This window comes from Typopeltis vanoorti, chromosome 8, assembly GCF_054136105.1.
Source record: "Typopeltis vanoorti isolate ZY-2024b chromosome 8, IOZ_Tvanoo_1.0, whole genome shotgun sequence".
NCBI lineage: Eukaryota > Metazoa > Arthropoda > Arachnida > Uropygi > Thelyphonidae > Typopeltis > Typopeltis vanoorti.
The window spans coordinates 120,283,681-120,302,873 of NC_143556.1; the positions used below are offsets into that span (position 1 = coordinate 120,283,681).

Consider the following 19,193-nt stretch of genomic DNA (forward strand, 5'->3'; position numbering starts at 1 on the left):
TGTATGGAGTTCAAATATAGTAGTATGCAGGGACCAGGCATCAAGACCACGCATGAACAGAACATTGGGTACAATGTGCTTGGGCAGTATGTTTGAGAGTCTCTCGCCTCCCATTGCATACCCCATTCATTATTTATCTCTTCTCCAGAGTATATAATATAATGAATAACAAAATAATAAAGGACAAATTTGTGAAAGTGTTATAGGGATCACAAAAAATCTCCCACGGAAAATATCAAAAATTATAAAACACAACAAAAATCACACTGGTATCCAAAAGCTGAGGACGAGCTACATTCTAACCTGTATATGAAACACTTTTCATGACAGCAGCCAAATGTGGACATAAATGTATTTCCAGCATACAAATAAATTATATTACATAAACAATGTGTTATTAATTTCGTTCAAATTAAATTGCAATACGTTTTTGGCAAAAGTTACAAAATTCCTAAGGACATGGTTAAGAAATTATTGTAGAGTGCTTACAGAAAACGATGCCGAGAGATATTCAATATGGAATATAGTGAATTTCTTTATGGATGTCTCTGATGGATAAGGTCTTGTGTTTTCTGGAGGGGAATTTCGAGCAGTAATGAATCGATTACATCCCAAACATGTTCTATGGTGTTGAGATCTTGAGAGCGTTCTGGCCGCTCGATTTAGTTAATATCCTCGATCTCCAGAAGTATCTCACTGTTCATGTATGATATGGTGTGGCACTGTCATCCGTAGAAATGAATTTTTCTCGTGCAGCACCACAGAACGATCAAGCATGAAGCTTGATTGTCCCGTATTGCAACGAAGTTGCAATACAGGACAATCAAGTCATAGTCCTTTTTTCACAAGGCATAGTCCTTTTTTCCAGTACGAGTAACTCAGTGTGTCCAATTCTTCCCCACACCGTGACCTCAGCACTGCTGTATTTATAATTTACAAGAACATTCTTGCGATGGTAAGCAGAATCACTTTCACGCCAAATCAAGCGCCATCTAGAATCGGAGGAAAGGTTGAAACGACTCTCACCTGTAAAGAGTAAATTAGCCAAGTAGTGCCGTTTCTAATTTTTATGGATAAAACGCTACTAAAAACATGCTCTATGATTAGCTACTGTTAAAGGAACGCGGAACAGGCCTTCGTGTGTATAGGCCTACTTGTCGCAGATCTTGCCACAGTTTGTCGAGATATACGTGTACCTGTACTTGAGTGAAGACAACTTGCATGCTGACCTGCCTCAATGCATTCGATTACATGTTGTTGTTATAACCAAAACTCTGTCTTTATGCTCCCTGGTAGAGCGAGGGTGACATTTTACCAAACGTCTGAAACATATTTTATTGTTTTTAAATGCTTTCCATGGCCTGGATACAACTCCATATGAGAGTCCAAACTCTCTGGCAATATCAGTAATTCAGCGACCTTCTTCAAGCTTTCCAATATCCCCCCCCCCTGAAATCATCTAGATCATGTATTTGAACATTACAAGGAATTCAATTTTGCAACTTTATTTCTCTAAAATAAGGCCTTCCTTCAAACACAATTCACTTAGCGCAGCTACGTGAACTGCGAAGAGTGCTACCACATGACACCTTTGCCAGCGGTTTGAAAATTTGAAAGTGTACCCGCTTTCTACTCGAAGTCCTCAGGTATACAAATTACCCAAGCTGATTCGTCTGAATATGTTGATATACTCTTCAGAAATAGTGTTCGTCCTTAGGTTTTGGACACCAGTGTGGTTTTTTATATACCTTTCAATTTGAATGGTTAAAATAGAAAGATATTCATTAGAATGGGCAGATGAAGCAATAATTAATTACAGTAAAATCAAGTATTGCATTCGAAGATTTAAAGTCTTTAAACTCTCTCTCTCTCTCTCTCTCTCTCTCTCTCTCTCTCTCTCTCTCTCTTTCTCTCTCTCTCTTTCGCTCTCTGCAAATAACAGTCTAATATCGAAATGAAGCCAACATTAGGAGAGAAAGTGAGATCTTAAAATTAAAATTGGAATGGAATCCGAATACTCTTCATCGAGTGGTTAATCTGGACAAACGGCGAAGGTTCATTATCATCATGAGTCTCCTCATATATAGTTGGCCGAGAGGTTAGCGTATCCGCTCTCCAGCCAAAAGGCTTTGGTTTCGAATCTCACCGTGGGCATGGACGTTTGTGGTTGTCTGTGCAAGTACTAGTGGTGGGAGTGGGCAGTAAATGGCGTTGATTTAGTTGATGTGAATTGTAGTTGGTGGATTGAGTGGAAGAAACAGATGTAGAGTAGGTGTCCTCCCTCGGTGAGTATTTGGACTCCCTGGAGGTGTCACGTAATTTTTTTTATTGTTCTTTCAAATATTTACATATGTACAATGATCATCTATTCAGTATATTATTTTACAAGGTTCAGCACTTTGTGCTACATATAATGAGATTTAAATAGTAATGATGATAACAGTTTTATATATATATATATATATATAAAAGATTTTTTTTACATTGCATACATTTGTTACAGATATTATATACATTACATACATTTTTTATAATTATTATATACATTACATACATTTGTTTACATATGATACACTACTTATATTTGTTTACATGTGATATTTACATTACTTACTTTGGTTTACATATAATACATACATTACATGCATTGGTTTTCATGTGATACGTACATTACATGCATTTGGTTACATATGATACATCTTGGATGAGAACTAATTTCTTTGCTTTCATCCTCGAAGCTTATATGTAAGCTTATCTGAGGATGATACCAGTTGGTTTATTATGTTTTTTTTTTTTGCTGTGTTGGGAAGCCATGAAATCTATTATTGAGAAATTCGCGCGCCCACACTCACACGCACACGCGCACGCACACACGCGCACGCACACACGCGCACGCGCACGCACACACGCGCACACACACACACACACACACACACACACACAATAACTTGGAATGTATTGATGCGTCGCTGAACTGGAAGCCTGAGAGAATATATTGTGTTTCATTAAGTTTGTATGGTATTTTGGGTGCGTTTTTCTTGTCCGTAGTATGTCCTTAGAGCTCTTTTTAGGCTATTGTAGTTTGTAAGGTTTCTGTATTCAAAAGGTAATTTGTTTATCATATTTCGCGTGGCCTTTCCGTAGTGATTATTATATTTATATGTGATATAATTAGTTGTCTGAGGTCTTGTTATACGGTATATATTTCTAACTGTCCTGTAGTTGGCATCGAAATAATGTTTTAGCAAGGCTGCATAGTGACATAAATGTTTTGCAGTCAGTATTTTGTGTTCTGACATTGCAATGTTTATAAGGTCGTGATTTTCTCTTTGTTGTTATAGCGTATCTTAGTATATTTTGGCATAGTGCTTTGTATATTAGTGTTGTTAGGCGTATGGGAACTATGTCTTTTAACCTGTAGAGTTTGCAACTTATTGTTCGGAGTTTGTTGTGTAGATGGTTTATGTGGCTATTCCAGTTCATATCTGCATCGAAGTAAATTCCAAGGTATCGTATTGTTTCAACCTGAGTGATTGTAGTGGTTTTGCTGTTCTGTGTGTTTTTTATGTTGGAAAGTGGGTGTTGGATGGCTATATATGTGTTATCAACTGGTCAAGTCAGTGAATTTCTGAATATCATTAATTTTGTCTTTTCTGAGTTTAGGTGTATGGAGTTTTTCGTGAGCTAGTCTATGATCAGATTTATATCATGTTGCATATTTGTTTGGGCTATGCTTGCGTTATTATGGATGGATATTATTGCTGCATCATCTGCGTATTGGAATATCTTACCTTTGAGTGGTAACTGATTAATATCGTGCATGTAAATGTTGAATAGAATTGGGGAGAGTACAGCTCCCTGTGGCACTCCACAGGTTACTGGTAGCTGTCTGCTTCGGTTTGATCCGATACGTGTGATGTGCTTTCTATTTTGGAGGTAGTTTGTAAACCACCTGTGAAGAGGCCCGTCTATTCCAACTTGCCTCAGCTTTTCTAACAAGGTTTGATGTGTAAGTGTATCGAATGCTTTAATTAGATCTATAAAGACTGCTATGGCAATTTTGTTTTTGTCTAAGGCGGTATTAATTATGTCTGTAAAGTCTTCCAAGAGAGATGTTGTTCCCTTATTTTTCTGAAAACCATATTGTGTTTTGGGAATAATATGAAAGATCTCAGTGTATTCTGTGAGTTTCTTCAGTATGATCTGCTCCATAATTTGATTGATAATTGGTAATGTTTTTATGGGTCCGTAATTGCTGATTAAATTTCTTTTTCCTTGTTTGTATATGGGTGTGATTATGGCGGCCTTTAGCATACTTGGTATCTGTTCTGTTTTAAATATTTTATTTATTAGTTTTGGTAGGATAGGACTTAAACTAGTTGCATGTTGCTTTATATCTTTAGGTCTGATACCATCTATTCCTGGGCCTTTGTTTGGTTTGATTTGATGTATTGCTGAGAGAAGTTCTGCTTCTTTTATGGTTGGGTTAGGTTAGGTTAGGAGGATCTCGTTTTGTGATTAGGGGAATATTTCTGTGCAGTTCTTGGATGGAGTCTGCAAAATATTGGTTAAAGTCATTTGCTAGTTGGATTGGTTTTGCATCTTTCATGAAGCTGTGTTTTATGGTTTCGAAAGCGGTGGTGTTAGGAACAAAATCTAGCATCTCATTAATCAGATGCAAGGTTTGTTTCATGTTGTTTTGTGCAGAGGTTAGTTTGGCTCTGTAGTAGCTTCTTTTTGCATTTCTGATTTGTGTTGTAAGGCGATTCCTTGTTATCTTATATTCAGTTTTTAAAGCTGTGTTGTTTGGATATCGCTTTAATTCTTTCCATAAGGCATCCTCCCTGTGCATTTCTAGGATTAAGTTTTGTGTTATCAAAGGATTTTGTGTTGTTTTTCATCGAATTCGGATGACTTTCTTTGTAGCTTTCTTATATATTTCCTCCAGTGTGAGTTTAATGTTGTTAGTAGTAGGGGAGGCTCTTCTCACCAAATGCTTCCGGTGGGCGTGGCTTTTCCCTGAGGGTATATGTGTCAATGGCTTCAGCTCCTAGTAGGGGTGGAGATTCTGACCAAATGCATCCGGTGGGCGTGGCTTCCTGACGTCATTGTGAGTGACGTCATGAGTTTGGAATGTTTGGAATTTCCATGTGGGCAAGTGTGTCACTGGCTTCAGTTCTTGTGTTTTGGTTCGCGTATGGGATTATGGTTGATGATAGAGATAAGGATTCGTGTTGTGATTGGTGGGACATTTTGAACCAAATGCTTCCGGTGTGCGTGGCTTCATGGGTGTGGAATGTTTGGAATTTCCCTGGGAGCATATGTGGTCAATGGCTTCAGTTCTTGTGTTTTGGTTTGTTTGTAAATATATGTCGTCATCTGTAAATAAGTGACGTTGTTGTTTTGAATGGAAAGGGAGATATATTAGTGTATAAGTAATCGTGTTGTCATTGGTGGACACTTCTGACAAGATCAAGATCAAGATAAGATAAGAATCGTGACGTTATGTCTTTGTGTGATATTTTGGTTTGGCTATGGAATTGTGGGCTATGTTTTGAGATAAGATATCTTTGAATTTTCCCAGGGTGACACACATCCGTCATTGTCGTCTGTGGGAATTCTTAGAGTATGTCGTGATGGCGGGTGTGATTAGATTTTTCTGAATAATTAATTATATACTGGTGTCACTCAAACATACGTTTTTTTTTTTTTATTTTATTTTATATAGATGGTTGTACTAATTTTCCAATACATTTGGGGTATTTGTTTCCTGTTAAAGGGTGGGAATTCTTAGAGTAAGTCGTGATGGCGGCAGTTTGTGGTTAAGTAATCGTGTCGTGATTGGTGGGACACTTCTGACAAGATCAAGATCAAGATAACATTAGGATTCGTGACGTGAATGTTTGTTGTTATGGAGTTTGGAATGATAATTTAATTTAACTATATTCTATGTCACACAAACATACAGTTTTTTTTTCTTCTATAGATGGTTGTACTAATTTTCCAATACATTTTGGGTATTTCTTTCCTGTTAAAGTGTGGGAATTCTTAGAGAAAGTCGTGATGGCTCTCTTGTTTCGAGTTTTTCTGAATAATTAATTATATACTTTAAGTACCTGTCCTTAAACACACACACACAAACACACACACACACATACACATTAGACATAAAAAATCGCTAATGTGTCCATGTTGATACTCTAATATATACCCTATGATTATTCTTATGGAAAAAAAAAATACTATTCAGTATTAGTATTACGCTTACCAAACAACACACGATCAGTTATGTTTAAGTTAAAAAAGTACTTACAGCTTTCCAGATGACTCTTCTAAATACGAATATTCCAAAATAGTTCAATTTTATATCCACAACACAACACAAACACAAAACCCACAAAGAATGAAATTTCTGTAAATACTGTAACCTGAACTAGTTACTTCGTCCTTTAGATTACAGACTGTAGATGCTGGGGTTTCATCATTTGCAATATCCCCGAGCAAGCGGTTTTCTTCAAAGGGGATGACATGAGTCCCATCTGTAAATTGGGGTATTGTTCAAAAGGTAGCATTTCCTCAAGTTTGGATATTTCTCAAATAATTGCATATGACTAAGGACTTAGTATCAAGATGTTTGAATAACACATATCCTAAAATTATTCATTCTTCGTTACCGTCGGGATTCATTGGTGTTGTTAATTAATGCTTACATTTAATTTTAATTTAGAGTAGTATCCGATTGGTTGTCTGTATTAATTCTTTCCCACTTCGGAAAGTCTATGCACCATTTTGTTTAGGGTAAGTGTTATTTCCGGTTTCGAATTCCGATTGCTGTTAGAGTATGAAATTCAGACAAGTGAAATTTTTATTTTTATTTTTTTCAATTGATTCGTTACATTCTGTATTTTACTTTTACAGGTCATATTCTAACAGAATAACTGAGAAGAATTAATAAATATATAAAGTATATGAGAATTTATTTTCCAACACTGTATATTTCTGATGAAGTCTTACCTTTAAGGTATCTATCTTATCCGATCGCCTTTTGTTGTACGTAGGTGAGAAATTGTGTGTTTTGTTTTGAACTCTTGGTTTCCATTGGGAAATTACCAATATAACTATTAATTTTACCTTCGGTTCCTTGTGCCCTTAACCTATTTCTGTAAGTAGAATTTATTTGTGAATTATTTTCCCACACTGTTAATTTTCATTCATTAACCTTGTTTGTAGATAACGAACAAATAAGACTTTTAATTCAATGAATCAAAAAAAAAAAATTCTCTGGTTACTTTGTGGCATGAAATTCACAAGGAAAAAAAAAATGTTATCTTCCTTCTTAAATTTGTATAACACATATACGACACCCAATTTGTTCATTTAAATTTACACATTTTATTGAACGAAATATTATTTACAAATTGTATTTACTGAATCTAACAATACAGAAAATAAATAAATTGAAAAATACATCAAAGGTTTTTCCATGGTTGTGGAATTGCCATCGTATGGTTTTGACAATGTGACTCTCATCTGAAAGTTAATTTTTCGTTTGGCATTCGTTGGGAATTTATTACTGTAGTAAAATTAAGGGTTGTGTATTTATTTCTTTGAAACCAATACGTATACTTCAGAGAATTATTAAAAGCACAGAATCTTTCGTTATGTTTCCAAAACATTTAAAAGTACACGTTATGTTTTCACGTTTCGGGCATCCAATTTCATTTAAATCAAGAACAGGCCTCCCTATTAACTTCGTTAATGTTTTTGATTTTTCTCTTCCTTTGGCAAGTAATATATGATATTTGCATGTTGATTCTATCATCCAATCTCTTAGTTTGTCCAAAGCTAGTGAACCAATTTCCCACTTCAGCTGATGGTTATATTTTATTAACCAAGAATTCTGTTTTTTAATTCTTTCAGGTAATTCTTTCCAACTACAAGGTGATTTTGTCACTGCATATCTTACACTACTTCCATCAGAAATACAAATTTCTTTAGGAAATAAATTTGAACTCTTATTCAACAAAAATTGTATCAATTATCCCAATGATAACTGAAAATTCGTATTTTTCACCCACTGTCGATTTTTCATAATCGTTTTCCTTCATTCTTCTTCTTCGATTACTTCATATGGCACCACAAATAAATAGTTATTTATTATTATTTCACTGATTATTAGCTCTGATCGTATACTTTATGGTAACATTCGTTTACAAAATTCTAAACAATTAGAACTTTTCACAAAGAAACTTTCAAAGAATTTGTGGCTCACCCATTATTTTTGCATTACCAAACACAAATCACAAAACAGCAGCTGCAGTAGATGAACGATTACCTTAAGTCCAAAGTCACTCGACTCTCTGGTATTTTCTTATAGTACTATTCACACTTACCATCCACTACCCTGACCATTCCTTCAAAAATGAACCTTTTGCACAGATGACTCAACGACATGTTTTCACATGCTGTTGGATATACTGTTGGTGTGTTTTTATCTTACTTTGTGTAGGGAAAGGTAAAATTTGTATATGTGTTATCTGTAGAGTACAAACATTTTCTCTATGCCAAACTTTAAAGAAGTGTTAAACTCACGTTTTGTTGGTTTAATTAGGTGCTTCTCTCTTTCTCTCTCTCTCTCACTCTCTGTAAAAATAACCAAATTCTAACAGTTCGGATTTTCGATTATGTGAACGATTTGTTTTCAGATAACTCAAATAATGTCAATAGGTAGCATTAGACAATTTTTAAAATAATCAATACATGGATTTTCGTTTTCAACACTTTTTTTTCCTGTCCTGGCATTAATTTCACAGTTGTGATTTTTTTAAATAATTAAACAGAATTGCATTAAGATATAAAGTTGTGGATTTAAATATCAAGATCTAATCAGAATAACTGAGTAAAAATTCACTGTGGAAAAACACAACAACAAAAACACACATCTTTGTTCATTTAAGTTTACAAATGCACATTTTATTTTGCTGAAATACTATTTACAAGTATATTCACTGAGAAAAATTCGAAACATGTAATTACCTAAAAATATTTCACAATATTTAGTTTAGACTCTTAACATTTTCCAAAGAGTTCAATGAATAAAATTTTTGTTACTCACTGTTTCTTGGTTACATTACATCAAAATAGCTGGTAACACAAAAGAATTTTTAAATCAGATACCATGGTAACCACACTTCCATACATTTGATATTGTGTCAGTCTAGAAATGACACCATGCCTCACTAAACATTCTGTGTATTCTTTTGTCAGCAAATATACACAAACAGTTTTTGTAAAATGTTCGTAAATGTCCCAAAATAAAGAATCTTTATCGAATTGGATAAAATCTTGAAAGTCTAATTTTACCATTGATGAATTTAAATGTTGGGCGATAATTTTTCCCATTATACAAACGGTAATTCAGTTTCCGAAAATAGTAAATGATTATCAATGTCGTACATTTTTGTTGAAAATCTCTCAGCTTCTTCACAACTAATAGAAAAAACCTTACTTCCATCAGCTCCTGTATCATCAAGTATTAGTTCCCCATCTTGGCATTTCAGAATATAACACTCACCGAGGTCCATTTCGTAGTCAACTCTTCTTTGCAAGTAGCCGAGGATATCAGATCACTTCCTGCATAATTTTTCCCAAGTGGTCCAGGATAAATACATCACAATGTACGTATCTTCTAAAATAATAATCGGTTTCCATCCTTTTAGAGCTAGGTGAAGAGTTTTGTCTCATGCTATTTTCCTGAAGAAAGAAAATTTCAATGACTTTTGTGGCTCACCCATTATTTTACTTTACTTTACTTTCCTCAATACCAATCACCACAACACAATACGATAACTTCACAGGATGAACGAATTGTCGTAACTGCAAAGACACTTGACTCGTTTATTTTTCCTTAGAGTACTGTTTACCTGACCCTTAACCCTGACCGTTCCTTCCAAAATGAAACTTTTGCACAGATGATTCACGGGCATGTTTCTACATGGTGTTGGATAAACCATGACGACAATGACGGATGTGTGTCACCCTGGGAAAATTACAAGATATCTTATCTCAAAAACATCACCCACAATTCCATAGCCAAACAAAACATGACAACAATGTCGTTATGTGTTTGGATATTTCTGGGGAACATATGTCTCTCATTCTGTGATATCACAGAGGGTGACAGATGTATTCCCTGCAATGCTCCCCCCACCTAACACCATCACCCTAGTCTCTCACCATCCCCTCACCTCCAGAAGATGTCTGCTCAGCCTAGTGGAGATGAGTGAGTTCATCGTTTGCGGATATCTTTCAGTGATGTCACATCCAATTGATACTGATAACTTTTTTGGGACAAAAAAAATTTAAAAAACTGGTTTTTTATGATAACTTTTAGGAAAAAATGCATTTTTTATGAAAACATTTTTGGAAAAAAAATAAAAAAGCGCGTTTTTTTTTTTTTATCCAACGAACGCCAAACGAAAAATTAACTTTCAGATGAGAGTCACATTGTCAAAACCATACGATGGCAATTCCAGAACCATGGAAGTACCTTTGATGTATTTTTCAATTTATTTATTTTCTGCATTGTTAGATTCAGCAAATACAATTTGCAAATAATATTTCGTTCAATAAAATGTGTAAATTTAAATGAACAAATTGGGTGTCGTATATGTGTTATACCAATTTAAGAAGGTAGATAACATTTTTTTTTCCTTGTGAATTTCATGCCACAAAGCAACCAGAGAATTTTTTTTTTTTGATTCATTGAATTAAAAGTCTTATTTGTTCGTTATCTACAAACAAGGTTAATGAATGAAAATTAACAGTGTGGGAAAATAATTCACAAATAAATTCTACTTACAGAAATAGGTTAAGAGCACAAGGAACCGAAGGTAAAATTAATAGTTATATTGGTAATTTCCCAACGGAAACCAAGAGTTCAAAACAAAACACACGATTTCTCACCTAAGTACAACAAAAGGCAACCGGATAAGATAGATACCTTAAAGGTAAGACTTCATCAGAAATATACAGTGTTGGAAAATAAATTTTCATATACTTTATATATTTATTAATTCTGCTCAGTTATTCTGTTAGAATATGACCTGTAAAAGTAAAATACAGAATATAACGAATCAATTCAAAAAAATAAAAATAAAAATTTCACTTCTCTGAATTCCATACTCTAACAGCAATCGGAATTCGAAACCGGAAATAACACTTACCCTAAACAAAACTGCGCATAGACTTTCCCAAGTGGGAAAGAATTAATACAGACAACCAATCGGATACTACTCTAAATTAAAATTAAATGTAAGCATTAATTAACAACACCAATGAATCCCGATGGTAACGAAGAATGAATAATTTTAGGATATGTGTTATTCAAACATCTTGATACTAAGTCCTTAGTCATATGTAATTATTTGAGAAATATCCAAACTTGAGGAAATGCTACCTTTTGAACAATACCCCAATTTACGGATGCAACTCATGTCATCCCCTTTGAAGAAAACCGCTCGCTCGGGGATATTGCAAATGACGAAACCCCAGCATCTACAGTCTGTAATCTAAAGGACGAAGTAACTAGTTCAGGTTACAGTATTTACAGAAATTTCATTCTTTGTGGGTTTTGTGTTTGTGTTGTGTTGTGGATATAAAATTGAACTATTTTGGAATATTCGTATTTAGAAGAGTCATCTGGAAAGCTGTAAGTACTTTTTTAACTTAAACATAACTGATCGCGTGTTGTTTGTAAGCGTAATTCTAATACTGAATAGTATTTTTTTTTCCATAAGAATAATCATAGGGTATATATTAGAGTATCAACATGGACACATTAGCGATTTTTTATGTCTAATGTGTATGTGTGTGTGTGTGTTTGTGTGTGTGTGTTTAAGGACAGGTACTTAAAGTATATAATTAATTATTCAGAAAAACGCGAAACACGAGAGCCATCACGACTTTCTCTAAGAATTCCCACACTTTAACAGGAAAGAAATACCAAAAATGTATTGGAAAATTAGTACAACCATCTATAGAAGAAAAAAAAACTGTATGTTTGTGTGACATAGAATATAGTTAAATTAAATTATCATTCAAAACTCCATAACAACAAACATTCACGTCACGAATCCTAATGTTATCTTGATCTTGATCTTGTCAGAAGTGTCCCACCAATCACGACACGATTACTTAACCACAAACTGCCGCCATCACGACTTACACTAAGAATTCCCACCCTTTAACAGGAAAAAAATACCCCAAATGTATTGGAAAATTAGTACAGCCATCTATATAAAATAAAATAAAAAAAAAACGTATGTTTGAGTGACACCAGTATATAATTAATTATTCAGAAAAATCTAATCATACCCGCCATCACGACATACTCTAAGAATTCCCACAGACGACAATGACGGATGTGTGTCACCCTGGGAAAATTCAAAGATATCTTATCTCAAAACATAGCCCACAATTCCATAGCCAAACCAAAATACCGCACAAAGACATAACGTCACGATTCTTATCTTATCTTGATCTTGTCAGAAGTGTCCACCAATGACAACACGATTACTTATACACTAATATATCTCCCTTTCCATTCAAAACAATAACGTCACTTATTTACAAATGACGACATTTATTTACAAACAAACCAAAACACAAGAACTGAAGCCATTGACCACATATGCTCCCAGGGAAATTCCAAACATTCCACACCCATGAAGCCACGCACACCGGAAGCATTTGGTTCAAAATGTCCCACCAATCACAACACGAATCCTTATCTCTATCATCAACCATAATCCCATACGCGAACCAAAACACAAGAACTGAAGCCAGTAACACACTTGCCCACACGGAAATTCCAAACATTCCAAACTCATGACGTCAATCACAATGACGTCAGTAAGCCACGCCCACCGGATGCATTTGGTCAGAACCTCCACCCCTACTAGGAGCTGAAGCCATTGACACATATACCCTCAGGGAAAAGCCACGCCCACCGGAAGCATTTGGTCAGAAGAGCCTCCCCTACTACTGTTGTTGTATAAATATCTGCTGAATCTGATGCCAGGTGTTCCCAATCTGTTTTTCTTATTTCGTGGTTGACTGTTTCTTCGTCTATTATTGTTTTCTGTCGCTTTTCTTCTGTGGGACATTGCATGGATATTGTCTTGGTGTGCAGGTTTAGAGCGGTGAACTAATGGTCTGGTACTTTGCACTTTATGACTGATGCAGTGTAACTATTTGGTGGTGCTCGGTCGTTTATATGATCTAGACAGGAGGCCGTGATAGTATTTCCGAATATTTCTTCTCTAGTACATGATGTTATTGTTGGCATTAGATTATACTTGGATAGTGTGTCTAGGTATTGGTGGGTGGGTGTGGGTGTGAGAATTGAATCACTCTTTGAAATTATTTGTCTCTTCTTTGTGCTGGAAGTCTACATGTCTGCATCTTTTACAGATATTTTCACTTTCATTGTTCTTCCCAGTGGCGTAGGTTATTGTATTAGTTATAGATTTAAACCACGAATACCACTCTTCCTAAAGCTACCAGATCCTTAAACAATTTTCGTTACTCATCTACAAGTGTAACTGTTTGAGACAAAATCCTAGTATTAGTTAAACTGAGACGAGGACATACCGACATGGGTGGCCCAGTGGATAACTTATCCACTCTCCAGATGGGAGTTGAATTTCATTACCTAATATAAGACGCCCTCCTGCTTATTGAAGGCCTTATAGCGGCCTGAAAAATTTCACGGCTTCTTGTTTCTAGAGAAGGGTTTCTGTATTATGTAAAATATATATAAATATATGAAAAAAAAAATTTAACCCTTAACTCACCCACAGTATCAATGTACTATAGATTTACAACCTTTCGTGGGTAAACGTTACGGTAGAGAGGGGGGAAGATAGAGAGATCTCAGGTTTTCAGATTATTTGTGTGTAATGAAATATTCATATTTTTATGTTATAATTAATGAAATGACTTATGAAATGACAACATGGATTTTTGGTATGAGTATCATACCGAAAAACTATCGGCAAATCCAAGTGTAAATAACCACTTGGTAGTACAACACCAAGGCAACTCGTATCAAAGGTGGGCAATCTCCCTCATTATCCTTGATATTTTCTCATAATGTAAAACACAGCCCCTAGGGGATGTAATACTGTAATTACATTATGAGGAGAGGTCACTACCCAGACCGTTTTCAACCTTTTTTGGGGTTTCATCAGTGAGTAGGTAGACCTGGAAGATAATGGAAGATAACAAGGATTAACGATTAACATTTCTGACTCTAAGGGTGAAGCAAAGCGCTTTTCATGTTCCTGCTATCTGACATGGAAACAGTGAGTGGAAATGTTTGTGAGCTAATTGCTCTCCCTGGGCGGGCTTGGAGGTTAAATATCAGAGGGGGTATTAGTATGACTTTGGGTCTTTTGTATTTGAAGCAGTCTGTGGCATCGTAATTCGTAGCTAGTTGAACCAGTTCATTGGGGTGTGCAGATGCTTTTTTGAAGAACTGTGTTGCTGTAGTTTGCAGGAAAGTGTATATGTAGGGGACATCTGTGTCTGAATGGAGCTGCACAGTTCTAATGAACCATGGGGCGCTTAGTATCATACGAATGCATTTATTCTGTACTCGTTGTAATTTGAGAATGTTAGTATCAGCGGTATGACTCCAGGCTGGAGAAGCATAAGTGAGTATAGAGCGGACCATCAGTTTGTAGATAAACAGTTTGATTCTGGTGTTTAGTTTACTGTTCCTGTTGATTAGAGGATATAGTTTGATGCCTTTGCACAGAGAGCCTTGATATGAGAACTGAAATTTAGCCTTTTGTCTAGTAGTACGCCAAGGTATTTGACTTCTGTTTTCCAGGAGATTTTTGTATTGAATAGGAGGATGTCATCTTTGGGAAGCATCGGTCTTCTGGTAAATAGTATGGCTATGCTCTTCTGGGGGTTTACTTGTAGTCTCCATTTAGAGAACCACTTCTCAGTCTGTAGTATGTTTTCTTGTAGTTTATTGATGGCTGTGTGTGGTTTTAGAGATCTGGTTAATACCGCTGTATCATCTGCATACAGGGCCAGGATGGATGACAATGGATTGTGTGGGATGTCAGCCATGTATATGGAAAACAGAATCGGAGCTAGTAATGATCCTTGTGGGACTCCAGCCGTGAGACGTTTATGGGCTGATACTGTGCCTTTGATCTTGATTTGCATATGCCTGTCTGAAAGGTATGATTTGATTAGTTGTACCATTTCCAGTGGTATTCCTGTTGAGATCATTTTATGTAGCAGTCCATAATGCCAAATTTTATCAAATGCACTGGCTATGAGATAACAAGGTTTAAGTGAAAAGAACTTACATACCTTCACTATACGAATGTCATAAAGGTGTGCCTGTATATTATAACATAGAATAAAAGCCAAAAGGCTATTTTTCTGGCAACCTTCATAATAATGAAGGGGATACAAGAGATAAACAGATAAATATCAAAGGATTTGTATCCCCTTCATTATTATTAAGGTTGCCAGAAAAATAACCTTTTGGCTTTTATTCTATGTTAAAACAATTTTTTTTATTTAAAAAGAGAGATTATAAGAAAAATAAACTTCAAAATCGAGTTTTGTAATTGTACACTGGATAACTAACATTTGTATTTGTTTTCCAGCTCAAAGATTTTTACGAAATAAATCAGGAGAAACTAGGAACATCTCAACGGGCTGTTCAACAAGCTATAGAAAAGACTCATGCAAATGTAGTCTGGATGAAGAAAAATTTCGATAGTATAGCAAAGTGGTTGGAATTGCAATCATTGCTGTAATTATTTTGTCTATGCACTATTGTAAAACTAAGAAACTCTCCTGCCTTGTGAAATGAATGCATAGAAGATATGAATGAACACAAAATTATAAAACGAAAAATATTTACTTATGCACGCACATATACACACATACCCACATGTATTACAACCCAGTAAGCGGTCCAATTTAAAGAATTGAAATAATCTATTATGCATTTTTAACTGTATTTTAGAATACTAACATTATGTGGTGGACTAAACAGAATTATATTTATAGGTTTTACCCAAAGTTCATCTAAGTAATATGAATGTGGCGTGTAGCCACTAATTTGATTTTAATAAATACTTGATTTTCATGTTTCTAAGATTTATTCTGAGAAAATTCGTCACTACCTCATATGCCTATATTTTTTTCTCTTTTTTAGATTATTATATTTGGCTGTGAAACATGAAAACTATTTCCTAAATGTATGATTTTCTTATTAAAAATATATCAGATAACAAGACAAATTAAAAGAGAAAATTTGAGGAACTCTTCAAAAGACTGTACAATGATTTTTCATTCATCTACATATGGTGTCTATTAAATCAATTTTACTGAATTTGTCTGATAAATTCTGAAACATCCGAAGGCATTTCTTTTTTTTTCCTAATTATTAGTTTCGTTCTATCAGCATTTTTGAAAGACTAAATTCAACAAATAAATAAATAAATAAGATTGCAAAAATATTTCAGAAATCTAATTTTCAGGTTGTCGTGGAAGAAAATCCTCTTTATTGGTCTCCAGATTGGTATGTCTGACTGCGACTGGATATAAAATAAATAATTCATAATTTTTCATTATAAGTTCTGAACTTATAAACATACAGATATTGAATGGTTAAATTTTCTTTTTTTCTTTTCTTTTCTTCCTGACAGTTTAATTCCCGACGTTTAGGGATTTGCTGTTCTTTTGCTTCGTATATCCTTTATGAGTTTCTTCTTCCAGGTATCTGATATGATCTTGATCTCTTGATTTGTTTCATATTTCTTACTGATAGTTTCCTTCACTTGTTAGCTTATTTCTTACTGTTCGTAATCGAACTAGAGAGAAATGTAGATAATAGATCATTTGCAGTGTGTTTCGCTCATTTTTATTCCGTTATTATTATGTTTACTTTCCTAAATGTACCATTTAACATCTTCTCGTTGTCGCCTGTGTCGCAGAGTTAGATAGTATTATGAGAGATAAGACACTGTGTTTTTAGTACTTTCACCAAAGTAATTACATTTGTAATTCGGATTTTATTTATTTTTGTTGAATGCGCACGCAGACACACCCGCAGTTTAATACCACAAAATCAACAGTATCATAAATTAAATAACTAAACTACTCCATTAATTTTTTTTGTTTATTATGATAGTCACACCCACAGAAGGTTGTAAATCTATAGTTAATTAAACCTACCGTTTACATCTTTTATATTTTATAAAATAAAAATAAAATATGTGCCTTAATAAATTTACAGGAATTCGCACCTGCCTTTCTTTGTATTTATGGAACTGAACATTGCCAATATTCAGCGAATGCTTCTTCATTAGACGTTCAATTGTCTTTAGTAAGCAGATACTCTGATCTGCAGAATAAAAATTAGTAATATATATATATATATATATATATATATATATATGCTCTCTCTCTCTCTCTTGTTAAAAGAATACTGTCCATGAGCTTATTTATTTCTGCTTCAGTGCGTTACATATTTAACAAACTAATCTTATTATTTTAACAAGTTTCATAGACTCCAGTTCTTTATCGACTCGCTTATTTTACCCATGCTGATACTTATATCTAGATTTCCATTCACGTACATCATGGGATTATCTTCGTTCTTTTCTCTTATCCGGAAATTCCTTTTTTTTTGTCATCTAATTAATTTAGTGGAATGCTTCTTCATATTTTTTCCAGGGTATCTAATTACAATCTTGATGAGTATATTGATCCTGCACTGCTTTATGAAAATGATATGATCTCTCTCTCTCTCTCTCTCTCTCTCTCCCCTCTGTCGCTCGCCAACTCACTTTACGTTTCACTATTTAGGTACTGGCTAAGTATTATGTCAGAAATCTATCCATAGAAACATTCACAACGATGTACAATTTAATTTTACTTAAATATTCATCAACACATATACAAACATATGTTAATAACACGAAAGAAATAAAATTACATCGTCAAACTCTTTCCCCACTAATACTACCCACATTCCATCTCCACTCGGTGCCGAGAAGACGGCAGACATCTGCCACCATCTCGTTGTTCCTGACCTTAATACAATATATTATTGTCTTGTCTGAAATAGTGTGGGTTCTACATTTTATGATATAAAACACGCGCTTGCCATTTTCTACATTTTATGAGATAAAACACGCACTTGCCAGTGCTAGAGATCGACTAACTAAGGAGTCGGCCAAAGAAAGGCTTAAAAAATTCTTATTGCCAACGAGAAACGAACATAGAATGGTCTTTCTTCAGACAAATTTGTGCTAAACATGCAAGGGCCATTTCAATAGAGCGATATTTATTATTATTTATTTTTATTTTATTTTATTTTATTTTTACTACTATAACTGTTTTAACAATTTCTTTGCAGCAAATAGCTTTTTTGTTGTCATTCTTTAGCTCAAAAACATGCAGTTATGTTAAAAGAACGGCAAAAATTAAAGATTATTGAATTTATCAACAGAATGAAATCGAACAGTGCAATTCAACGCGAAATGTGACAAAAATGGCACAGTTTCACAGTAGGATTAACATAGCTTCAGGTAATAACATCATATCGGTTGCGAATACGAGATGGCAGTATATATCTGTCAGATTGCTTCCAAATTCGTAGACATGAATTTAACTATTGATGTCAACTAACTATGGAGAATGACTCCTTACCGAGTTCTTCCAAAGTTGGTGAGCTAAAATATTCCACCTACTCCTTTTGTAAATAAAATGTGTCAGAATATTTTTCCTTACATTTATTCTACTCCAAATTCCATAATTCCAACAGAGACAAGAAGAATTGACATTTTCTCCAACCGTTCTAAAATAATTAAATAAGATGTTGATTCTGTGTAGCTTATTGTCTCAGAATAAAATATAACATACGTACTTTGAATTAAAACAAATAAAAGTAATCTGAAAAAAAAACGTTTGCGATTCAAATAAACACATTTTAGAACTGAACTTGTTGACTAAGTATTCATTGTGTCTGAATACCGCTATATAGGATCATGGGTAATTGTGAATGTCTTTAGGTAGTTCCGAAGTGAGTTAAAAAATCATGTTTGATCTTTATAGATAAGTTTCCAGATTATTCCGATTTCTAGCCTACT

The 19,193-nt window shown here is 34.5% G+C and overlaps 1 protein-coding gene across 1 annotated transcript in view; it reads left to right on the top strand.

Moving 5' to 3' along the window:
* Nucleotides 1-17,434, top strand: part of superdeath (Suppressor of ER stress-induced death) — a 503,396-nt gene extending 485,962 nt beyond the window's left edge. The window contains exon 20 of the mRNA XM_090396917.1: nucleotides 15,696-17,434. Within this exon, the coding sequence (XP_090253043.1) occupies nucleotides 15,696-15,848 (153 nt within the window). The 3' untranslated portion in view covers nucleotides 15,849-17,434. The remainder of the gene's footprint in view (nucleotides 1-15,695) is intronic.
* Nucleotides 17,435-19,193: the final 1,759 nt, after the last annotated feature.